Source organism: Haemaphysalis longicornis, unplaced genomic scaffold (genome assembly GCF_048455015.1).
Source record: "Haemaphysalis longicornis isolate Haplotype H1 unplaced genomic scaffold, Haemaphysalis longicornis Haplotype H1 scaffold_12, whole genome shotgun sequence".
In the NCBI taxonomy this organism is placed as follows: Eukaryota; Metazoa; Arthropoda; class Arachnida; order Ixodida; family Ixodidae; genus Haemaphysalis; species Haemaphysalis longicornis.
Window position 1 is genome coordinate 12,870,148 of NW_027526225.1, and position 26,267 is coordinate 12,896,414.

The 26,267-nt window shown below is 47.8% G+C and overlaps 1 protein-coding gene across 1 annotated transcript in view; it reads right to left on the reverse strand.

Annotated features, from left to right (window-relative positions):
• LOC144162418 (uncharacterized) overlaps positions 1 to 26,267 on the reverse strand; it is a 63,288-nt gene that overhangs the window by 27,833 nt on the left and 9,188 nt on the right. The window contains exon 2 of the mRNA XM_077692938.1: positions 10,590 to 10,809. Within this exon, the coding sequence (XP_077549064.1) occupies positions 10,590 to 10,809 (220 nt within the window). The remainder of the gene's footprint in view (positions 1 to 10,589; positions 10,810 to 26,267) is intronic.

Here is a 26,267-nt window from a genome sequence, read left to right on the forward strand (position 1 = left end):
ACTTTCGTGTGTGAAAACGTTGTGTGAAGTTTTTCCAGGGGTAGGTAGCCTATGCTCGTGCCGTTCTTTTTCTTGTACTTTTTCTCGTACCGTTCTTTTCCTTGTAAATTTTTCTTGTACTTTTTATTTGCTTTGTCGTACCGTCTGCTGCTGAGGGTGGCGTGGCCTCCGTCAGGCAACTGGTTTGCCTCTAGCCATGTCCCCCAAGGCAATGTACAATATTGTCTTGAATAAACTTGAACTTGAACTCCTGAAGTAAGAAGGCCCAAGCATGGAGCTTGCCCAGACGGAGCCTTTCACGGATCTCTGCAATTTTCGTAGAGAGACCCCGACAGTTCCACTGTACAATATACTGTTGCGGTTCGGGCATACTGACGGAGTGTTTAGCGAAGTTGTGCAGCAAGTACAGATACCAATGACTGTAGCTGGTGCACCACAAACTGGAGAAGTTCTTGTTGGGTGAATTCAGAGGAAGCCAGCGGTGAGGGAATGAATTCGTGGATGGGGCGCTGTGATGATGCTTGGAGAAAAGACGAGGCGGACTTGAAGGGTCTTGGGACGATTGAGGTAAGCGTTGCTGGCGGCGAGTTAATTGGGACTTGCGCTTGGTGAGTTTGGTAATTTCACCATGTAGCAAGGCCAGCTTTTGGTCCAGAGCAACAAGCTCGTTGGGACGAAGGAACCTCAGAAACAGGTTGCCGACGATGGCACGAACGGCGAACAACGTCTCGATATGTTGGCGGCGAGGGAGGCTCTGCGGCTTCCTCCTCCATTGCATCCTCATCCTCTTCCACCAAGCCATCGAATCGGTAAAGCAACGCTTAGCGCGCGTTGCCTTACTCTTGGTGGGGCAGCCTTCATCGGTGATCTCATGGTCATGAGAGCAGCAGAGACTGCACTTGAATTTTGGCTGTTGAGGCTATTGCGTCTTCACGTGCATCCGGGGCTGGGAACGGGCAAGACATGCTGATGTGACCTTGTCTAAAACAACGGTAGCAGTGCACTACCCCTGCTTTATATGGACGAGGTCGAAGTACACAACCATTGTAGAAAAGGTGGTTTGGGGGATCAAGCGGGCCCCGTAGTGTGACGAGGTAAGTGTGTCCGGATCCCATATACCGTACAAAAAGCACTTGATGTGTGTCACATTTGATGTTGTCACGAATGTATTCCGGATTCTCGCCGGGGTCTACACCCGCGACGACATAGCTGCGAATGTCAGTGCCTGAAACCAGGTACGCTTGCACTTGTAGAATCGTGTCGGTTGTGAGAGCTATGTGCTGCAGTGAGCATAGCTTTGCCAGGGCGTCCAGAGTCGGCACCCACACAGATACCGTGTTTGTTGGTCGATGATAAGCATATCCAGTGAATCTATTGGTGCCGAGACAGCTATCTAGCAACGCCTGCAAGGTCTTGGTGGAAAGATTCAGAATATTGAAATGCTGTCGTGGCTTGATGGCAACTTTTTATCTGGATGAGTGCTGGGCTTGGGGAAAGGAGTTCTGTGGGGTAGAAGTCGTCGCGCATATTTTTGTGGGAGTTGGTGACGAACCTATCTCCATAAAGATGCAGGCTGCTGAGTGTTGCCCGGTGCACGAGCCCGCTTCGCAGCAGGTGGTAGTGTAGCTGCCTTTGGCACACCAGTAGTCTTGTCTGCCGTTCGCTTCGGTGACGTGTCGGCTGGTGGTAACGGGAGCGGAGACGCTACCTCCATCAGTGGCGGAAAGTCGTCACTAGCACCAGCAGTAGCGTCAGCGGCAGCAGATGCACCTGGCAGCTGCATGTTTTGTGTCAGTCGTTCCGGTTCCAGAGCGGCGGACATGGCAGCGCCTTGTCTTGCTCGCAGGCAGCTCAGTGGCAGCTGTGCTAGGCCTAGCGGCCGAAGGTAGGGCTCCGAGCTTGGAGACAACCCCGTGGGGTCATCCTAGAGCTTGCCGCCGTGTCGTATCGGTGCCAGGAGGATGGTAGAGTCGTTAGAACGAGCAGGGATGATGCAGCAAGAGGATTGGACCCGATAAGACGAAAACAACGAGTAGCCGGAGAATACAGGTAAACCGGTCCTTTAGGAAAAGGTAAGATTTGAGCCACACGAGCGGCGAGAATAGGTCCTGCGTGAAAGTAGCGGCGGTAGTTCCACTGCAGAGTGATTGCGTGCGTCATTGTACGGTCGTATCGCGTGCTGTAACCTTTCTTGGTGACCGCCCGTCCACCTCCGCAGCCACATCTGGCAGATTTTGAGGGCTGCACTGGTTGATGGCTGCAGTTTGGGTGGCGTATTGGTCAGTAAGCATTCAAAGCTGCTCATGTCCGCGAGACTTTCACGGCGTTCCTGCTGGAGGTCGGCTCGGATGAGTTGGAGAAATTTCATTCGACGTTTTCAGCTGGGCATGTTATCGGAGATGTATTATAGAGGTTGTGAGTGGAAGCCCATTAATTGCACTCATGGACTCCTTATTCATTTCTTCAGGTCCATCCAATTGCGTTCTCTTCAAATGATAGAACGCCTCCTCGTCTGCTTCCCCCGTACTATGTTTCTGACCTGTAGGTTGCCTTCCCATTCTGCCGTTTGTGGACTAACATGCGGGATAACAGAAAACCCGGGCTAGCTCCGCTAGAGAAACAACTACCAGCCGTAGACTAGGCCCAGCGGAATCCGAGCACTCACGCATGGTAGCCAGACTCCGGCTATCCAAGTTGAGGATTTACTGCGGGGCAAGCACAGGGTGCGTGCCAGGCAGCACGACTGTCGCTCGCGGGGAGGTGTGCTCCTTTCGCTCGCTCCTGCCGCAGGGACCCAGGCTCCGATATCTGTCCTCACGGCCTCGGGAAGACCAGCTTGCTGACGTCCGGTCGAGACAAAATCCGAGATCAGAGTCCCCGTGCAGGCCACTGGGTTCTCAGTCATCGTGGCCGCGAGAGTAACGACTCGTGAACCGACCAACACAGACGGAATCGCCCAGACCGAGTCGCCAAGGACAGGTTCCGCGCGCCTCGAACCGGGCTCGGTGGAAGGGGGGGTCCTCGGGGAAGAGGGAGCTGTGGGCTACGAGGCACGCCGTAGCGGATGTCTCCGGAAGAATTTAGATCACTTTAGGAACTTGCGGCGAAATCTCGACACACTGGCATTTTTGTTTTAAATGCGGAGCATTTCTTATGCTCGCCAACTCCTCCGTCCATAGGCGTCCGCAGCTTATGACGTCACGTCGAGGCGCAGGTGCGCGCCTCTCCCCCGTACCCTCCTCGCTCTCAACAACAGCTGCGGCGGTGCGGCAGGAGTGCGTCTGCACGCGCATGCGCCGTAGCTGCCCCGTGCGCCTCGTCGCTCTCAGCAACAGCTGCGGCGGTGCGGGGGGAACGCGTCTGCGCGCGCATGCGCGGTAGTTACCCCGTGCGCTTCGTCGCGCTCAGCAACAGCGGCAGGTGTACACGTGATAGCGGCGTTGCTAGCGGCGTGACAGCTGCGTGACAACAGCGTGGTTGGGGGGCGTGGAAAGGTCGCGCGCTTGTGTACGGAAGTGCGCGCACGCGCGTCTCTCCCCCATACTCCTCTCCCTCGACAGCGCGCGCAGTGTATATAAGCGGCGGAGCGCGCGTTCGAACTTCAGTCAAGTGCGTCTTTGCTTGCCTTTCGTTTGGCTCCAGATGAAGTATAAGCGATGGAAGCAACAGTACCGTCAACAAGTTAAGCATTCCAAACACTTCCCACATCCAAACGGTAACCACAAACTACCCAATTACGCAACTTTCACGCAATACAACCACCCCTATGCGACGCATTTACTCGAGTTCCCCCCATGGGAAGATGCGGGCGGGCGGCTTTTTTTCTGCTTCCATCGGGAAAACGGCCGCCGCGGCCGGGAATTGAACCCGCGTCCTTTGGATCAGCAGCTCAGCGCCTTTCCCACTGATCCACCTCGGCCTGTTTTCCAGCGGGACTTATGCCGGCACTAACATTGCGTGGCTTAACTAAAGCAGGGGGCAAGTGATTAACGCCGGTCTCTCAGAAACCACGGAAGGCATAGATTATACGCAAAAAAGAACTAAAATAAAGCCCACTCTATATCGTCTAATCAAACAAGTTTTCAAAATACTTTTCAATATTTCCAGGGTTCGGTCTCCGCTGCAAACTCGGTTTGGCAAGCGACAGATGGCGCCCCGTGGCCAAGCTAAAAATCGCCCTAAAATATGTACGGATTTCCTCCCAGAGAACTGTCGAGTACGAAAGCTCGGCGTTCCTCTAGACACAAGGAGTAGTGCCAAACTCACAATCGCCAAAAACAAAACTTTAATCAATTGCCCGCAAACAAAACCACAAACCGAGAGCAGAGCAAAGAAAGAGAAAAATGAATGATAAGACTCATGCAACCACTATTGCAGCGCCTACAGGGCCACAAATTTTCCCGCACCGAAGAAAGTGCAAGGAACACTGTCATCAGGACCGCGTATAAGGCAGTTCTCAACCTCGCAATTTTGACCGTGAGATGAACTAACAAAGGCTGGACCACCAGGGTAACAGAATAGACATGCATAGACGGGTCTAGAAGAATGTCTAGACCCGTCTAGAAGTCTAGAAGTCTAGAAGAAGGTGAATGTCATAATATAGATTCTAGGATAAAAACACAATATTTGGAGCAAAGAATAGACTCGGGAAGCGCAGGACAAGAGCGGGTGATGGTCAATAGGAGAGTCCTTCACCCTGCAGTCGTCCTAAATAGGATGTTGGTTATAACCACGATGCATATGTCCTCAACTTTTGTCTTTCTAGCGCATATGAAGAAAACGAATAAAACACTATCCTAGCAGCAAGAAAGCGTATGGAAAAACAAAATCGGGAGGGGCCACCGTACCATCTGACCGGCAATCCCACCCCTTCGAAAAGAAACTGCTGCACGTCGTGATAGGCAAGGCACCGATCCAGTGACCCCGCATGAAAACTCTCCTCAACCAATAATATGGATCCAATCCAGGCGATATGGCAGGATGAAGTTTATTCGGCGAAAGTTCCAATATCATGAGACCACAGTATACACCGACTCCGGGATGTAGAAAAGCACGAGGCCCCAATTGTCGTAGTTGACTACTCTGGCAATCTGTGCGACTGCATGACCATCCAACCCACGGGAACAAACAAGTGGAGGTGAGATCCATCCTCTTGGCAATCCGAATAGCGGAGGTATCAATAGAATCGTAACACCATTACACTCTCTCAAAGGCCAGTACACTGTGCTCTGAAGGCAGAATACCTAAGCACTTAGGTACATTATTCCTATCCACAATAGAAAAAGTTAAACACGTCACCTGGGCTCCTAGACCCAATGGTCTAAAAGAGGAAGATGCACTGACCAAAAGGCACATAAACTCACATACCATGCTCCTTGTGACCACGACAACCACCAATGCCCTCTTCAAAAAAGGTTAAGAACGTATCCTCATCCTATGCCTACGATGAGGATTCGAAACGCTCCGTGGGGGTCGAAGTATCGCTATCGCGCCTTACATCTTAGGATCGAGACGTAGATGTCTCTCTCTGCAACGTATTTATCTTCTCGTGTAAACACACTTTGCTGTGATGACGTAGGTGGCGGACTCGGCTGGCCACCGTAGTATCTGCCGGGCATATGCTACCACCAGCAGGGCATAGAACACACTCCACCGCGCAGGCGCGGCACCTGCTAAAAACGCGTGCCCTTGCTTTCGTATTCGAGGTTGTATCATTGTCCTCCTTTCCAAACTTCTCTTACCATTGCGCCACATTACACATTCTTCAGCGGAGCCCTCGAATCTGGCTGCCTCAGTCGTAGCTTCCGGGTGGCAGCGGTGACGTATTTTCGTGGACGACTCATGAGCACGCCTGATAGCGGGCGGCTACGAGCCACGGGGAAATCGAAAAATGAGAGTAATAGCGCTATCGCGTTAATAAGAATAATATTTTATCGTCTGGGTACAAATAAAGCAAATTATCCAGCTCGCATAAGCCCACAGGATTTGACCCCCTGTGGGCTTATGGTGATAGAGATGTGTCGGGAACCTGTTCTGACGATGTAGAAACAACTTTGCGGACTCGAGAGAAGCAATTCCGAGGTTTGCCATTTTTTTCCGCGCAGTGATGTGAAGCCACGTCTGCTGCCTTCATCTTCTCGGGGGATTTTTGGGCGTGGTTTGCAAGCTGCGTAGCGTAACCAAACGTGAAAACATAAATTTCCCAAAAACTGCGAAGAAACTGAATGCCGCATTCGCCATCGAGCGGTCCGCGCCTGTTTAGGAGACGCTGTATCACATAGCGGAAGTACAGGGAAAGCCTGCACCATCGTACTACTTTCGGTACCAAAGCACGTGCTGCTGGGAACGTAAACGTCGACGGCCGCCCCGCTTGTTTCGGGTGTTTCTGCTGATAGCGTTCCTAGAAGGGGTTCAAAAATAGCGGCCGTTTGTTTGGACATATGCGGTCGGCCTGAGACCTGGCCAGTCCGTGAGGCGGTGGCACACGTACTTGCCTTGCCGCGTACGCCAGTGGCCTGCCCGATTGTCTGCAGACTCAGAAATAGGCAGGATATGGCGTACAAACCGAAGCCTGGGAAAGTTAAAACCGTTTTCTCGCGGGAAACATTCAACAGCTAGGTTGTTAAATTTTCGATGCTATAGTTGTTTGTTGAGAGTAAATGGAGTGCCTTGTATCGCTAGTTTAGATTCAGACTGCCGTCACTGATGCCCGCAAGTGAACAACGGCGGCCATTTCGGTGTTTACAGTACTGCCAGACTTCCGTTTCTGCGGCCTCGCCGCTAACTTTGACGAGGACATTTCTAAACAACACTTGAGAAGACGCTGCATCGCGGCATCTTCGGACACACTTCTGCAGCTGAAATGCTGCGAAGCGCGTTCTTTGATTCGCGTTCGGAACGACGCCAATCGCGCGCAGCCGCAGAGCAGGGAGGACAAGCTGAGACTGCCGCAGTTGACCGACACAGAACGCACAAACAACAGAACGACGGTGCTCCTGAACCGCCGCAGTGTAAACAAATGCCACGTGAAGCGAACTGACCTATTATCACCGCGGCAGCAGAGAACAATAGGAGAAAAAAGGGCCGATAATGTGCAACCTTAGTATTGTGAAACTAGGAGTGCCAAGAAAAACTACACTGACTTTTTACTACGGTTAATGAGGTGAACATTTATATATATATATATATATATATATATATATATATATATATATATATATATATATATATATATATATATATATATATATATATATATATATATATATATATATATATATATATATATATATATATATATATATATATATATATATATATATATATATATATATATATATATATATATTGTAGAAGCGCAAAGCGTTACAAAGTAGAAGCTGCAAGTGCGGTTATCACAGTGGCGTCGCTAGGGGGGGGGGGCTTGGGCCTTGGGTACCAGCACCCTCGGTTGGGGGGGGGGGCACTCGTGCCTCTCCAGTGTCTTTAGTGGACGTCGAAAACTGTAAGACGACTGCCACTAAACTGCCGCTGCCTATTTAAACTCTCCTCCATTTTCAGTATAATGGGGTAATGGGGAAGGCAAGGAGAATTATGGCGTTCACAAATGCGTGGAGGATTATCCAATAATGTGCACGGCGTGAAGAGTTACCACGATGCCACCGGAGGGTGTAGGGAACAAGCTTGTTCCTTCGGGGGGGGGGGGGGGGGGGGGTGACGGTAAAGATGCGTGTTTCCGGCGGCGCTTTGCTGCGCCGAAATCTCGACTCACTGGCGTTTAGCTTTCGGCCTTCATCTGAAAAGCAGCCACCCCAGCTGGGCTTTCATTGTCACAAGAATTCACTTGAATCGAATCCCAGAGCTTCACGGTAACGCAGTGCGTCTGATGCTGGGCGTGTCTGCATTCCATTGCGCATGAAGGCACGACGAAGGTGAGTCTCCTCTCGAATCTAAGAAAGGGAGGCACACACGTTTCCAATAATTTCTGGATTGCTGTCCTCTGCCCTCCGTAAGACCTGACAAAGATGTATACGGGGAAACTTGTAGACTGTAGCGTCGGTGCTTTACCTGGACGCGTAGACACCCCTCTCCCCATTCTCTCAGGAAAGTGTTCTCAAAGAGAGAGAGGAAGAGTAAACCCTATTTCGACCTCCGGGTCAGGGGTAGTGGAAAATTTCGTTTCTCAATTGCAATGGACCTTTTTCCAGTATCGGTCCTTTTAGCAGCCGCCACGGCGAACCTCAACTGGCAGTAAGGCATGCCCCAAGAAATGTTTGGCTTTCGGGGAACCCGTGCACAAAATATCCTGGTCCTGCAATCCCTCCCGCATCCAACGTCACCCGTGCCTTTCACATGAATGTCACAGTAGCAGGCGCACGCTCGCGTGACTAATTTGCAGTGACCAAAGCACCCCTTTTTCTTCACTTTTTTTCATTTTCGTTTCTTTCTCACAGGTAGCAAAGTGCTCGCAGCGTGGTCAGCCTCAAACATTTTTGCCCCTTTCCTTTGAAAGCCGTTTTGTGTGCACGTACGAACTATGCGAACTGCCCGAAAAGAGGAAATAAAGACGTGCAGCCCTAGGAAGCATAGCCGCCGCTGTTCCTCAAGCCAACTAGTAACGTTGCCCCAAGCAGCAAGCTGAGGGGGCGCCCTTTTGTTTATTTTGCCCGATGCTACTGCCAAGAATGGCGGACCGGCGGCCCGTGCATGTGCAGATCGCTACTGGAAAAAGGTCTGCATGTGGAACCAGAAACACAAAAACAACAAAAATACGTCCCGAGGCGCTACCAGCAACAACATACCATTGCTACGTTGGTGCTGAATCCTGTTCCCCATTGCGACTACAAAGAGAGCGTTGATAATGTTTTCACTGGTCTGGGGGAAAAGTGCATAAGAGGGTACAAAGTTGGTGGTACATAAAAAAGACGCCTGAATGGCATTCACTTCGCAATATCAACAACAAATGGTAGAACCGTTTCGAGGTGAATCGGTAACCGTTATTTATTTTACGGTTCAGTTCCGGTTTGGCACCCTGATATCTATATATAGGAAAAAGATATGAACAACTTTGCGGTTAACTTGTTTATTAGAAATTAGTCCAACAGTTTCGGAAGTGGGACTTGAATCAGAAGAATTTGGAAAGACAGAAATACTGGAGAAAAATGAGCATTTTTTTGTCCCTTTCTTTCTGTCTTTCCAAATTCTTTATCTGCTTCAACGACCTACCACATTCTTCCCTTTGCTTTCCGAGGTTTTCTTGACTGCCAACCCTTATTTCCGTCTTAATTCAACGAGCCCTTCATTTCCCATTTTGATTCGCTATATATATATATGCATATATATACAGTAATCCCTCGTTATAACGAACTCGCTTTACTCGAAATACCGCTTTATTCGAAATTTCTTCTGGTCCCAACCCAAATGTGTGCATTTTAGACCGCATTACTCGAAGCGCACGAAGAGCTGGACCCGCTTAGATCGAAGTGTGGCCAGCGGAGGCGTCGCCGAGCGGCGGCGACCCAGTGGCGAGTCACATGGTCAACCTGGTGGGTTAACAAGCTGGTGTTTCCCGGGCAATTTTTTGGAGCCGGTCACGCTCTATTCGCCATCCGACTTCAGAGAAGCGGCCCAAAAGCGTGGTAAGGCGATTGAATTTTGTTCCTAGACATTGGTCAATCGCGTGGACGCGACGGTGCGCGACCACCGACACTTGAACCAAAGAATTAGCAGTGTCGTGGACAGCTGGGCGAGGCAAAACTGTTGTTTTGCAGACTTCACTGCTGCTCACCTCAAGAAAAAATGGCCCAGTGACCATGCAAGGCTGCTAGTGCGGTCAATTTTCATGATTGCGTTGTGTACCCACAATGAGCGGTTAATCGTTTTTTTAGCTGCTCAACAAACACACCCTCTAACTCCAGCCACGGCATTTGCGGCACTTTCCAGCTCGAAACTCTCGTAGCGTTCCGTGACGCCCGCACCTGCCCCCTATAAAAGTGGCCACTGCCTTCCCCTCCTCATGCGCTTAGCAGTCTGCGAGGCGTTCGAATGCCAGTCACTGCTTGGGAAAATTGGAGCAGGGGTCGCTCGCGCCCGGCAAGAACATGAAACAGCCAAAGCTCACTGCCTTTTTTGCACCTGAGTAAAGTTTTGCTTCAGTGAATTCATTGGGTTTTTATTCTTCGCACTTGTGGCGCAGTTGAATCTCAACTACTTTAGCTGTTCTCGAGTGGTCGCTTATATCGAAATACCGTTTATAACGAAATTTTTCACGGTGCTGCTGACTTCGTTCTATCGAGAGATTTCTGTAGAATATATATATATATATATATATATATATATATATATATATATATATATATATATATATATATATATATATATATATATATATATACATACATACATACATACATACCCGTTGTGCCGGGTCAAAAGCTCGCGAGCATTGATTGGGGCACTTTCATGTATCATATTAGTCGGTTAATTTGCTATGAGTGACGCATGCGCTTTCATCGTAACAGATCTGTTACACCACACCCCGGCGGGTTCACGGTGACTCCTCCTTCTAGCCGCTGCGGCGGCGGGCGTACCTGGTTTTTCGACGAGCTGCAGCAGCAGCAGCAGCTTAAAGGCGAACAGCACTGCTGTCAGGCACGCCGCCACCACGGCGAGCGCGGCGCAGGAGCCCACAAGCGCGTGGAGTCGCGACGAGCGGTGGCAATAGGCGGCCAGGCCGCACACAGCCGCCATCGCCAGGAACAGGCCCTGGAAGCGGCAGGCCACGTCGACGCTCCGCAGCTCCGGAATAACCTGCACCCACGGCGGGGGTCGCATGTAGACAAGCCACCGTCATCGTGCATCACACGTGTCGTCTTGCCGTAGCCGTTCAGCATCGAATGCCTACTACTGGCCGCTAATGAGTAGCTCATCAGGCCAGAAGAACAAAAGAAAATGAAAGGTTCATTCTCGATTCCCGCTGAATTGGTGTACTTTATGCCCACACGACTGCAATCTCTCTCCCTTACATCCCGCATGCGAACTATCAGAGTCCTTGATGCATTGAAGGACTCTGGCACTGTCGATAGAATCCCTGGCTCATTGACGCACGCTTGATCGTATCACTTTGCAACATAAGATTGCACACGGCTGCAGTTTCATTCAAGATCCGATTTTTTCAGTCATTCCACTTTGCGCGTGAGCGTGCCACGCCCCGATCTCACCCTTAAAGGGACCCTGCAACACTTTCGATAAACGCTTTCACTCTTTCCTTCTTGTCTGGAAGGGCGGCGAAAGCTTCAGTTATCGCCAGCACAGAGCGGCACTGCGTGATTTGCTCGTCGCACCAGATACGCCTTCCGTTTTTGCTGTGTTTTTTGGGGCTTTATTTTTAAAGTTGCTATCGAAAAACGTTCACTGCTGCAATTGAAGGAAAACCGGGCAACAGCCGCTACATGGTCTCAGTCACGTAATTCGGGCCTTCGAAGAACATCAAGACCGGGAAAGCGAGAAAAATTTTTTGAGCGAGATTCCAAGTTATCTGATGGGCTTATAGCAGTAATTTCTGGCTGAGGTACTCGGCGACCCGCTCATCTAAGTACTGGGTGTGTTTGGTGACAACGTTCTGCAAGCATTGAAGATTTCAAAAAAAAAGTTGAAAAAAGTGTTGCAGGGTTCCTTTAGTATTGTTTCCTGCCAACCAGTTGTAAATTGCATTAGGTATCCTTTTTCCCTCTAGCATTGTTGATATACCGAGCAACCTAGATCGTTCCGTGCGGGAAAAACCAAATGAACAGTTTTTGCAAGAAATCCCTGACTTGCAAGAAATCCCTGACTACAAGAATTTTGTAATACGTTTCTAATGCATTGTATGTTTGTTTTTCAACGTACAGTCCAATGTACCCACTCCAGCTATGTCTCGTGTATAGAGGCGCCGTATCTGTAAATGCATAAATATGTAAAGGAGAAATGGGGCGAACACTCATTCAGCTTTGCTTTGCAAATTCAGAGGCAACATTCAGAGGCACGGCTTTTTTCATGATGCGAGCTAGCTGCTCTTGCTATCGCGTAACACTTCCTATAAAGCGAGTCTAGAGTGACTAGTAAAGTGAGATTGTACACATGGGATTACGCGCCAAAATCGGTAGTTTTCTGTTCGTACCCTGGACAATTTTATTCTATTCCAGCTGTTAATTTAGCCTTTGGATCGTTTAGTACCAGTGTAATTTGAAACGAGAGCGTGTCAGGATTCATTGCTCGGACACATCCCTCTGTCTTGACTCAAACCGGACATCCACCTCCATGCTGGCTTCGTTGTCATAACTGGGCTTCACTGTCAAGCCTCAAACTCTCCATTCGTAACCGTTGCCAATGGCAACAAAAGAACTGCCTCTTCTGAAATAACTTAATCGTTCCAGCACGTGCGACGTATGGGTAACTGTGGCAGGAGTGCCGCACAATTGAATCTGTTTTTTCTTTCAATCGCGAGACCCTACGCTGTGTGATTTTGTTAACCAGACTTTTTTTCTGTTTATCTGGAATCCTATCTGCGTGTTGTAGCAGTCAAGATGCAACGCAAGAAATTCTTTACTGCATATTCGCCCCGAGCGCGAACACAGTCGGCCCCTGGCGGCGGCGGGACGAACCGCTCCTAGTGTGGATGGCGCGCTCGCGTCGTCTGCTTTTTCACGTTGCGTGCGGCGCAAAACGCGTGCTGCACACGACAAAACAACCAATATGTGTGCTCGTTTGGCAGTAAGCAATGACATGGTTATCTCTGCTTGCGCATTTCCTCTAGAAACGCAATAATCAGCGGCCGTTGGGGGTTAATGCGCTGGTTTAATTCCACGAAACATCTTCGCCCTGGTCACCGCTTGAGTGTTTGCTTCCACACATTGCACTTTTTTTTTTGTTGAGTGCAGTCGTCTGCCGTTGCGGGAACGTCGAAGGGTGCTTTTTGAAGGTGGCGTGGTGATTATTTAGAGGATAAAAGTTTAGTGCGCGAAACGGGTAAGAAGCGACAAGACCTGTGCATATGCGTGCTTATAGAAAGAAGAAACAAACAATAACATTTACACTGAACACGACCTTTGCGCTATCGCCCATACATTACCGGTCACGTATTTTACACCCGCAAGCGCCTGTGTGATCGTGTCCTTCCCGTAGCTTTTCTAAAATAAATACCATTTTTGGACAGTCGTTGTTTATACTGAGGAGGAGGAATAAACATTTATTCAACTGTATCGAGTTGCTAATTTGACGTATTATTTAAAATACGCTTCTGTGGATGCGCAAGAGTATTTAGGGGGGATTTTTCGGTAAAATTCAGCAGTTGTGAGTTTGCGTCTATCATGTGGCATTTCGTGTGTCATTTTCATATATATCATTTTCAAATCCGACATCAATTACCTTGTCGAGAAACGTGTCTCACTCAGCATAACCAAATGCCTAATATTTTCACGTCTTAACCTCTTGAGGTGGAACTAAGTTTAAAGAAAAAGGAGAAAACGCTTAATATAATGCACGTTGTTGTCCACATGTGTGAGGGATGGGTGCCATGACTCGCTGATTTTTTTTTTCCCACAATGCTTGCTTTCAGTACAATTTTGAAAAAGGCGAGCCACAATTCCTTGACAATCCGGGACCAAAGGGGGGTTAATCAGTTTTGAAAATACGTACTGCTTTTTCACCGCTCACGGCGCCTAGTGTAGTTTCGATTGTAATACTTATAACCATAGTTTGGCTTTTCGCGTTACATGCGTTCTCTTCTCGCTGCTCTTGCAACGTTGTCAAGACCCCCCCCCCCCCCCTTCCCGAAAAAAAAAAAAAAACTAAATGCACAGAATTTCATTTTTAAACCAATCCTCAAGAATTAAATGCCAAGACAAAGGTGATATACAGTTTATAAAACAAAGTAGTTACCGGGAACCCGTTGCGCTGATTCGCAACGAGAAATAAAAAGGAAATGTTTTACTACATCTGCAACAGCGCAACTTCATTTATTACCATATTTTCAATTCAATTCAATTCGCAATTCGATTCAATTCAATTCGCAAGTTCACTTGCGACGAAAGCCGTAAATAATTGATCCGACACCGTTATTCATCAAACCTTCCTTCAGAGTCGTTAAAATTTCATTTAAAAGACCCGTTAGAGCGGCTACATTTATATCTCTGCGCTGATCAAAATTTAGTAATTTTATGTTGCCTTTTGAACACACAAAAATATCGTAAGCTCTTAGAATTTCGGGGCAGTTAAGTAGTGATATTATTTTAGGGCATCCCACAAATGCAAGAATGCGTCATGCTACCAGTGAAAGCGATTGAGATTGCCGTTTAAACTGAATTTCAGAGATCGAGGCTTCCTGATTTGTTTCTATTTATGCTTTTATTGAAGGCTCAAAGCCATAGTCTGGAAAGATCGAGCTTGCTACGAGCCACAGCGTACAAGTTCATCGTCACAATTACGGCCATTCTGAGATTCCCGATGAGTCGTTGCTTTTTTTGGCGTAGTAATGGAAACTGACTGCCGTTTCCATGCTATACATTGAACGTTGAGGACCCGAACTACAGCATACCCCAGTACCACTCTTGTTTGCGCCTTTCGTGCGCACATACGGCGGGAAAAAGGCGCGAAGCGCGCCCACAGTGTGCATTCTTACGGGCCGCTCAGCGGAGCATCCACACTAGCAGCGCGACGCTGTCGCCACCTACATGTCGAGCTCGCGGCGAATACTGCGCCTCCTGTAGCACTGGATTACATATTAACTTCACTGAACGATGTTATCAAGTGTTGCAACTAAGCTAATTTGGTCCGGGCAGGGAATTTTAATTCCGGGACCATTTGTGGCGCGGCTCCATTTTAAACACTCGTAGGCAAGAGTGAGGACATTTCATACGTGCTACTAGACAGGAGTTACTCACTGGCCCGATGCCGTCACCGACAATTGCGAATAACTATTGCTTGGCCCCGTGTGAGCAAAAGCGATCGTACTGGGAAGTCTATGACACGCCATCTCTGTCTGACTATGCATTTATCGTGTTACGCCCTGTGACAAATATATTTGACCCCTTGTAAAAAACGCCTCACAAAATATTGGCCGCGTGTCTGCTCACTTCGTTGCGAATGTCGTTGAAAGGCGATAGTCGTTTGTCGCCCCTGCAAAGCAAATGCCTCCCTTTTCACTTCCGTTCTCGTCTCATACTGCTCCTCTCCCGTCTCGCTCCTCCCAAGATAAACACGCTAGAGGTTTCCTCAAGTCATTTCAAATTTACCGCGTTGCTCTGCTCCCCGCTGGGCGCGTCTATGATAGCGCCGCCGGAAGACAGAGGCGCGCGTGCGTCGAGGCTCCAGGGACGGTAATTGAACCAGTGTTTAGAGAACTCCACGCCTCTACTCCACGGGCGTTTCACGTGCCATTTCTTGGAACATTTCGTTACTGTTGCTGTTTTACTTCTTAGAATGCCGCCAGGGGCACCGCGGGTGGCCGCTTTTGTATTTTTTCCGGCGTATTTTATAATAAATGGAGCATCCATGCACTTTTTATTAAAAAACACCGCAAATATCACATATGTATTGATGTTTTGCCTCAGATATGCGTAATCTCTTGTTTTGGCTCCGCAATGTTGACAAGTATGAACACTGCCACCGGACCTGGATGTTTAAAAATGGCTGTGGGTGTATAACCGTATCGTTCAAACTTTGCATTGACTTTGGCGGGGCGGCTGAATCGAGCGGCAGACGGACGGACGCAAGCAGACCGACATACAGACAGACACGAACATTTTCATGTTCAAGAAGCCCGAGAAAGGCTATCGTCTTTAAAACGGCTGCATATCACGTCGTCGAACATTTGACAAATGACTCGTGGTTCTAGGTTAGAAAAGCCTTAAACATCGTCACGCCCCGACATTTTTATGCTTAAATCGATGCATTTTGTACAAAATTTAATTATGGCAAAAAGAAGTATGGAAGTATCCCCAAAAAGCATAGCGGAAATGAAGGATGGGCCGATGCACTCAACAAGGAGAGGTTTGACGTACATGTTCTACGCCGGCGCCTTCAACGATTCGGGGACCCACTTCAATGGGCACAACTCAAATTTGACAATTACAGTGCAATAAATACCAGCAGTATCCTCATTGAAGAAACCAGGTTCCCTACCCCACGACAAGCGTGTTCATTGGAAACAGAAATAAGTTTATTTGCGGTCCCTCTGAAGCCGCATTCCAAAGGATTACTGCTTACGCAGTATTGCGTCCCCTTCTCCGGTTTTACGGCAGCTCAGTGATATCACTCAGGGATATTAGACAAATTACTAGCCTCCGTCCGGTTTGCGAGGACCGTTTTTGAATCTTCTCAAGGCTTGTTTATCTGGCAGAACACAAGCATTCCGTCCTGGCAGGGTATTGAGAAGCCCTTTGCCTATGACAGAAGGAGTTCCTCAGGGATCAATTCTGTCGCCTTTATTGTTTAATATTTACGCAAATGATTTAGCCTGCGCTGTTAGCCATAGTAAAGTATACCAATATACTGATGATACACGGCACCTTAACTATTCATCGGCTTTAAAGCAGATGCAGGAAGATGCTATCCATGTATTTGAATGGTTCAAGATTAACAGGGTTAGTGTTAGCACGTCAAAAACCAAGGCAATATGTGTTCTTTACCATCATAAGTGGGTAAAAAATATAAGTTCCTACTCTTACACTCCTACACTTGCACACAGTGTACATGCGTTCCAATAAGTTATGTTTATTCTCTAAAATATTTAGGCATTATTTGGGTCAGTGACTTGTCAGGGTCGTTACACACCTATATAACCGGCCACGTGCTGTGGCAATCACGTTCTATAATTTAAAGGTGTTTATGTCTTACAATGGGAGGAATCACGGTGGGGATGATCGCGAAGAAGATGAAGCGAGGTGGGAAAAAGAGAAGGAAGACGAGGAGCAGGTGGATCGGGGTTTGAGGCGACCAAACTAGGTGGGACTCCCCGCACGCCCCCTTGAGCAGTTAACCCAACAGCGCCTGGACCGCAGCGGCACCGCCCCGCTGGCCCCATGACCAGCTGCACGGACTCGACTGCAACGATCATGGCCAGCCGACAGTCTTGGCGAACGGGTATCATCACAGCGAGATTGCGGTAGGGCAGTTCCATTTACGTTTGACTGTTCATTGTGCACAATGACTTTTTCCGTCTGACGGGCCATTTCAGTTCCTCGTTTTTATTTTTCCGCTTGCGTTTTCAATCCTTTTCCCATCCTCTATCGTTATCTATCCTACTCTGTACTTTTACCAGATGTTATTTTGAAGTGTCTTTAAAGTCTGTTCTTAAGCCCCAACCACATGGAGCGATTTTGCAAGCGACTTGGGGAGCGACGCGACTAGCGACGAACTACTTTTCGCCGCGGACCAAGTCGCTCATCGAATCGCTTGGTTCTGGGTCGCCAGAAACAGTCGCTCGCCTCCCGGAAGTGGCCTCAGCGACTAACCAATAGGAAAGCCCCTACGTAAGCACGCAACCTCCGGTTTTGGAATAGAACGGGGGGAAGATTTTGCAAATCCACGCAGACGACGTTTGCCGTGCAGCGGAAAAGAAAGCTTTGCGTGGCAAAGCTTGTGTACACGCTGAAGCAGAAGCAAGAAGGCTCCCGCACACACTGGGTGAGACCCGTGTGGGAAAAACGACGTAAAGAAAGCGAATTCTTCACGGCGTTCATGTTGGAGCCGAGAGACGAGGCGCATAAGGAAAAGCGTGCGCTATCGCTAACCCAAACCAGTTTTAGAGATGCAATGAAGTGCAAAAACAAAAGTAGAAAGGCGTAATACTTTTTAGTCATGCTTTTTATGACAAATGAACCAAAAAAAGTTTGCAAACAACCAGCGTACCAAGCGCGTTACTGTGCGCAGTGCGGCAACATTGAAATCGCCATCCTCAGTCGCTCGAGCCGTCGCTATGGTCCCTAGAAATATGTGCACATATTCCTAGGGACCATACCGTCGCTGTCATGTGGTTGCCTCGGCGAGCGACTTCGGTTCGGCGACTGCGGATCCTAGTCGCGTCGGTCGTCGCGTCGCTGGAAAAATCGCTCCATGTGGTTAGCGCTATACCGTATCCCTGAGTGTGCAAAGTCCATTACGTTCACTGCGCCGACACTCGACGTATTACAAAATCAAGATGGTAATTCACTCTGACTCGGGTCACTTCTCTTCTCAATCTTTATGAGTGATATCGCAACAGTATTTAATGATTGTAATTTTCTTAATATGCCGATGGTGTAACAATGTTTAAATCTGTTTCGAACTCTGCCGGCTGTTACGCTCTCCACAGAGCAATCTCGTCCTTTTCGCATTGGTGCTCATGCAACAAACTCCTCATGACCACATCTAAAACTAAGGTAATGACATACACAAGAAAAACTGACATCTTGATCTCCTATAACATCCACGGTGAATTACTACCTGGTGTGGTAGGGGTTAATGACCTAGGCGTCATTTTCGCCAGTAAACTGAGCTTCTCCCCACATATCCGGGTAATTACTCGTAGAGCTCTTCAATCGCTTGGCGTTGTGTGTCGCGTGTCGAAGGAGTTCAAGGAGCCGGATTCTCATCTCAAGCTCTACACAGCTATTTGACGCCCTCAGCTTGAGTATGCATCGGTAGTCTGGAATAGCACGTGCAAAACAAACCGTATGCTTATCGAAAGGCTACAAAAGAAGTTTATATCTCTTTTCAGCCATCGTTTCGGCGATAGTAGTAATGCTTAACCTCCAGGCGGAATAAGGCTGATATTCTCTTCCTCTTTAAAATTATTCACCGCATAGTGTCTTGTGGGGAGCTGCTACAACATGTTCCTCTTTACGTGCCGCAAAAGTGGACCAGGAAACATACCTTTTGCAATCCCTATTGTCTGCGTGTCTTGTGCCCTATGTTCCGACTGCAATGTACGTACAATCGGTATTCGAATTACCTTTAATGATTAATAAACTTAACTCTGTTACGCAAACATGTCTGTGAGTTTGTATTGGCGTAACTGTCAACTTTACTTATTCTATATTTGTCTTTTCTCCCTGTGTTGATGAACTTATTTGACTTTCATTCTGTGACTTCAACATAAGCTATGTTTTAGTTTTCTTTTTCTTTTTATTCACTCTTTATTTGTCTAGTTTAATTTAGTCAGATATGCCTCACTGTTAGGCATTATTTGTGTGTATGAATGGGTGCTTGTAAGTATGTGTTTGTGCGTGTTTATGTCAAAATGTGTAGTTTTCTTCGTGTGTAACTACTACTTTTCCCTTTTTTTGAGAGAGATATGTACACGTTGTTCCGTGTGTTTTTTGTTTCCGCGCGGCAGCACGAAGGCCCCCCGGCTGTTCCCGGGCACGCAAATGAATGATTGCCTATTATTATTATTATTATTATTATTATCGCTCACTTTGTAAAATCGCTCACTTTGTAAAATCCTCTACCGGCGTGACCACCAGCTCTATATAGAATCGTTAGAGGCTGCTGCGTCTCAGAAACCGGCTGAATTCTGGAGGTATGTACGCGGCCGTTCTAAGGCGTCTAAAGAACACGTTAGCCTGCTTAATTCTGATGGTGAAGAGGTTGAGGATGTTGCCACCAGTTTTGCTCAGTACTTTCATTCTGTCTTTCAACTGCCAGATGGCAACGACGAACGCCTATCGTTTAATAACTGTAATTTTAACACACTTAGGTTCGATGAAAAAATTGTCAATGATAGCCTTCAACGGATGAAACCATCATTTTCCTGTGGTGCAGATGGAATTCCAGCAGCCCTCATGGAGGCTTACGGCAACATTTTTGTGCCTGTCTTAACTTCCATTTATAATAACTGCTTACTTTTAGGTAAATTTCCTTGTGCATGGAAGATCGCTCGAATTTTTCCAATATTTAAGTCTGGTGATAAGTCAGCCGTTTCTAACTATCGCCCGATCTCACTCCTTTGTGTCGCCTCTAAACTCTTTGAGTCAGCTCTGCACAAAGTTCTTGCTGCCTGCGTCAAGAACGTTGTGATACCAAATCAGCACGGCTTTTTCTCGGGTCGATCGACGGTCACAAATCTTGCAAGCTTTATGACACAGGCTTCGGCTGCAGTTTGTGAAAACGGCCAGTTGGACGTTATTTATTTTGACCTCAGTAAGGCGTTTGATGTGGTGAACCATCAGTTATTAATTAACAAGCTTGCTAAGTCCGGTGTAGACGCAAGCCTTGTTGCCTTGTTGTCCAACTATCTCCTTGACCGGTCCTTTTATGTAGATGTTAACTACAAAAAGTCTAGTGTTTACCCTGCAACAAGTGGTGTACCCCAGGGTTCCGTGCTGGGTCCATTATTGTTTTCTGTCTTTATCAATGATGTTTCAACAGTGTTAACAAACTCTTCTTTTCTTCTCTATGCTGATGATGTCAAACTATTTAGGCACATTAGCGGTGTTCAGGACTGCTGTGCCTTGCAGAGGGATGTGTCGGAATTATCGGTCTGGTGCAGGAAAAACTGCCTAATTTTAAACCCCACTAAAACAAAGGTTGTCACCTACAGCCGGAAAACCCACCGTCTGCTGTTTTCCTACAGTATTGAGGGAGCTCCTCTGCAAAGGGTTGATGAGATTAGGGACCTAGGGGTGCTTTTCGACAGTACCCTCTCTTTTTCTCCTCATATTAGGCTCATCACCCGGCGAGCACTCCGAAGCCTTGGAAATGTGTGTCGGATTACAAAGGAATTCTCTTCTCCAGATCCATTTCTAATGCTATACAATACAATATGTATACCACAGTTAGAATATGCTTCTGTTGCCTGGAACGGCATCTCCAAATCTAGTAGTGAGTTAATAGAACGTGTGCAGAAGAAGTTTTATCCATATTTAAGCACCGTCATCACAATCACAGTTTTCATCCTGATTCTGACTTACCCGTAGTCCCTCCATCCCTTCCTTGAACTGCAGACGTATGCGTGCAGACCTTACATTTCTTCACAAAATTGTTCATGGCGACCTTTCTTGCGCAGACCTGCTTAACTGTTTAGAGTTTAGTGTACCACAAAAGCCCACCAGGTCGCATCGCCCGTTCTAGACCGCTGCGCGCAACTCCAATCATTCTCCTGTGCGCAGAATACAGAATCGTTACAACCGCTTCTTTGAACGCCTTGACATCTTTCAGAAATCCTTTACAATTTACCGTACAGCGCTGTTGAATACAGTATGTTAAACACCTATGATATGTCTGTCGCTCTTTTTTTTCTGGAATTTGGTTTCTCTGCGGTTGTGTCTATCCAACTGATAGTTGCCTATTTTTGAAACTGTTTACTGTCATTTGTTTGTATTATCATTTGTCTCTACACTCCGTTGTTTTTGTTGTATTACTGTCAAACTTTGTTGCTCTGTGTCGTGTGGCCTTTACGACAGGCAGAGCAGCATAGGCATCTTCTTTTTTTATTTTTTACCTGTACCCAGGCTCCGCCTGTGCTTTATTTGTCATTTTCACTACTTCAATTTGTGTGTCTTGTCGCTTGTTTGTTTCTTGATATATGTTTCTTGTATTTTGTTTCTTGTAACTACCCGTGCGCCAGCACTCGGGCCTCTGGCTGTTCCTGGGCACGTAAATAAACATGATTGATTGATTGATTGATTGATTATTGATGCAAAAAACTAAAGAGCAGTTTCTCTACTTTGTGCTGCCTCCAAGCTTTTTGAGACAGCGCTGCACAAGGTATTGTCAAGTTCTGTACAGCAGTTTCTCACAAGTAAACAGCATGGTTTTATGTCAGGAAGGTCGACAACGACTAATCTCGCCTGCTTCATGGATCAGGCCTCCGCTGCACTTTCTGAGCGAGGCCAGTTGGACGTCGTCTACTGTGACCTGAGCAAAGCATTTGATGTTGTCTGCCACGCGTTGTTACTTGATAAGCTTTTGCAGTCGGGCATTGATACACCACTCGTGGTGTTGCTGGGTAGCTATTTAAGCAATCGGTTCAGTTTCGTTAGTGTTAATGGGCAGACGTCCTCTATGTATAGATCAACAAGCGGTGTGCCCCAAGGCTCCGTGTTGGTCCCTCTCTTGTTCTCCATTTTTGTGAATGATGTGTCAGTCGCAATTAGAAAGTCTTCTTTTCTTCTCTATGCTGACGACATCAAAATTTTCAGACGTATAAAGTCTATCGAAGACTGTGATGCCCTGCAGCAAGATATATTCTCCTTTGCCAACTGGTGCTCAGATAACAGACTAAATCTTAACCCGGCGAAAACAAAGGTCATGTCTTATACCCGAAAAACGAACCCCATTTTCTTTCGCTACAGTATTGATGACGGTTTTCTGTCTAGAGTCGACGAGATCAAAGACCTCGGACTGCTCTTCGACAGCGCCCTAACTTTCTCGCCTCATGTCACTCAACTGACTCGGCGGGCGCTCCGCTCGCTTGGTGCTGTATGTAGGTTTTCAAGAGACTTCCAGTCTCCTCATTCGTTCCTAAAACTTTTTATGGCACTTTGTATTCCTCAACTTGAATATGCCTCTGTCATTTGGAATGGAACCTGCACATCTAATTGTCAACGTGTAGAGCGTGTACAGACCAAATTTTTATCCATATTTATGCATCGTTTTCCCTCTGAGCCTCTCCCGATAACTGTCTCTTTAAGTTACCGGCGAACCCGTTCAGATCTTGTTTTCTCATATAAACTGCTTCATGGTACAATTTCATGCCCGGAACTGCTTGCAGCAATCGGGTTTCGTGTTCCGAAAAAAGCAACAAGGCTTAACCACCCTTCCCACACAGCTGCTCAACTTAGCAGATGTTCTCCTCTTGATAGACTGCAACGCCTATACAACATTCACTCAGGGGAACTTGATATTTTTTGCCGTCCCCTTGGGGGGTTTTTGTCCGGGCTGTCAGCCGTGGCGCACTAACTTCATTTCGACAGTTCTCGTGTTCTTCAGTTATTTTCCCCATGTGTATGTTGTTTTCACAGAGTCTGTTCTCATTTGTTCATATATGTTGTTAGTGCTGCGGGCGTAATCGTTGTATGTACTATGCTACACTTCTGTAGTCAACTCTTCATACATATGTTTAAGTGGCCCAGGCGAACCAAATGTTATAGAAACAAATGTTTCTATAACTTATCAGTTTATGTGAATAGTTACAAACATTTCCTGTACTTTGTTTCATACGTTTTTGTGTAATTGAGGCTTCAGCCGATTGCTATGGTCATTGTACGCTGTGTTTGTGCAATGTACCATAACTTCGTATAATGTAGTTTGGATACTTTTACTTTTTTCTCTGTGGTATTCCAGTTTATTGTTTTTCATTCACCCACATTTTTTCCTGGTTTTGTATGTGTCAGACGCTGATGTATTTCAATGCGGCATTTTTTTCTTTTTTTTCTCAGTGTGCCAGCACCAAGGCTTCGGCTGTTCCTGGGCACTATAATAAAGGTTGATTGATTGATTGATTGATTGATTATTATTATACCTTGATTATCTCTAGGTACATAAATTATCAGGATGCCACGGCCATCCTTCAACAGGATGCAAAGCAAGCGATGAATTGGTTCGAAGCCTATCAAATAAATGTTAACCCGTCAAAAACGCAACTACTTTGGTTTAGAAATCGCTTTGGTTTACCGCTGAAGGTTGTCCCCGCCACTTTGCCTGTCCTGCTTCATACTGATAAGTGTATGCCATGTAATTGTACTCCGCTTCCTTGCACAGATTGTGTGAAATACCTCGGGGTTCTTTTTGATTCTGATGTGATTCGCACATGGCTTCGCTTTGTGCGCGACTACGAAGCGATGCTTGATTGCTTTACCGCATTAGAGGACTCGTGTCTTTATAAAGTAAGAAAAATAATTGCACATGCACTTGCTTACTCTCATGTCCGATATGGTATTCGCAACTACTTTAACTGTTCCGGATTTTTGAAATCAAGAGTTAACGGTTTGCTAAAAAATGTCCTTCAAAGCATTGCATATGGAATCAACATGCCTCCACATATTAGTTTGTTCCGTGCTCTCGGACTGCCTCGGTTTGATAGCTTATTCTGTTGTACTATCGTCACTCGATACTTCTGGAACGAGAACTTCTTGAACCCCAACTCCAAACAAATCTGTCTTCGCAATATTCCCCGTTATGTTGTTCCTAGGGTTCGAACACGGTATGGTGAATGTTGCAGAGCGTATTATGTGCCTAAAATTTTTAATCAGCTTCCACAGCCTGTTTTAGATCAAGAAACACTGTCTGGTCTTAAGCGAGAACTGATAGATCTTCAAAACTAAACTGCTTAAAATTTGCTTCAATATGTGTGAAATGGTGTAACAATGAAAATATGCGTGATTGGGTGATTCCTGTAATTACAATCTTGCAATGGTGTTCAAAGATTACGTAATAATGCTGTATAACATAACTACTTACTGTCTTTCCTTTAGCTGACCTGTTTTTTATGGTAACCTTCTACACTGTGTGGTAACTTTCATATGTACAATTTCGGCATTTTTAGAACCGCTTTTTCTGTTTGAACCCCTGCAATAGTGGTACTTTGGTTTTCATTGAGCTCGCGTTTGAACTTCTTGGGTGTTGCCATACAAGCCCTTGTGAGGCTTCGGCGGACTCGGCACTATACATTGCATTTATAAGACCTGTAGCGGCATCATCGCGATCGCAATCATCAGCGCCACTATCATCATCAGCATCCTTTCACAACTATCATCATCAGTGGACTGGCACGTCAGCAGCCACGCGATAAGACGAGATCGAATTCGACCGAGCGCCTGGGCGGTCGCTTGCCACCGCCGCTCCCACTCCAGTTCCGGCCGGGCCTTGCACACCCCAATAAATGTAGGAGAGCCACATCGCCTCACCGAGTCCATGGCTCCGCTTTCCTACAAGTTGTGACCCGGAGGTTCCGCGCCTGATACCCGGCCAGCGGCACACCGACATGGCGACGTGGGGGGACCCGCCGATACCGGTGTTCGACGCACGTCACCTCAGAGGATGGTTTTTCAAGCTTGAGGCCACCTTCTCGCTGAACTACGTCACCATTCAGCCGCTCAATCACCCCATCCTCTGGGAGACGCTTCCCCTCGAGCTCCGCTGCGTCCTCGCCCTAGCACCGCCCAGCGAAACACCCTACGATGACCTTCGCGCTGCCGTGCTCGCACACTACGGCTTGGGGGACGACTGCTTGCGGCCTGCAGCAGATGAGGTACCGGCCCGGTCTGCGCACGCTTCGCCGCTGCATGCAGCGCACGAGGTACCCGCACGGCTCGCGCATACTACGCCGCCCCACACGGTACCCTCCGTGCAACCCAGCACAGTGACGTTCGCTCCCACCGACGCCGACACCTTTGTCTCCATCTGCCGCACGGCAGCCCCACCTGCACCGCCTGGAGTTGAACCCGACGACATCGCACGCGCTCACCGACCACCTCCCGCCTCGCCCGCTTCTGCACCGCCACGCGAAGGCACGGATGAGCGAAACAATGCTGAAACAGCCGAGCCTACACCTACGGCACTTCCAGCGGACGACGTCACGGAAACCCACCAGTCACAGCCCACCTCGACCGCTTTTACCACCCCAGGCGAGGGCTCTGGTGATTGCCTTTGCTCCGTGACCGTGCAATCTTGCCGATCCTCGTCGCCAGCTACGCCAGCGTTGCACGTGAAGTCCACCACGACGTTGACGCTATGCCCGGCTCCACTGCAATCAGGGCCTGACTTGGCTGCAACGTACATTGTGCCCCCCTTAGCGGAGACCAACAACACAGCCACGACTTCTGCTCCGCATCAAACGCCCCGGGAGCACCTCGTAAACTGCGACGTGCGGGATGACCAGGAGTGCGTTCGTGAAACTCAACGCCGACGTCGCCATCGACGCCTTAAGCGCCCGTCGCGGAAACGAGTTTCATCGCTGGTACTTCTGCGACGCACTCTTACGAGACCTCATCGCAATCTTGACCAGCGTCTTTTGTACACGCGATGTAAACGGCGACTACTGTTTTGGGCCCATCATCGGCGTTCCGGGACTTGGGCGCTTCGAACCCGCGCAACGAGGCTGCACCTGAACCAGTCCTCAAAACGTCGCCATCAAGCCTATAGGCGTGCTCGTACTGGCAGTAAAACACCAGTGGACTTGCGTCACAAAAGGCTGCGCGTAAAGCCCCCATTCGGCAAACATCGCCTTGTATACGCAGCGGCCGCGGCTGGCGTCACTTTTTCTTCGGGGCTGCTACACCCTACGTCAACTCGTCCCATCCTCCACTCCC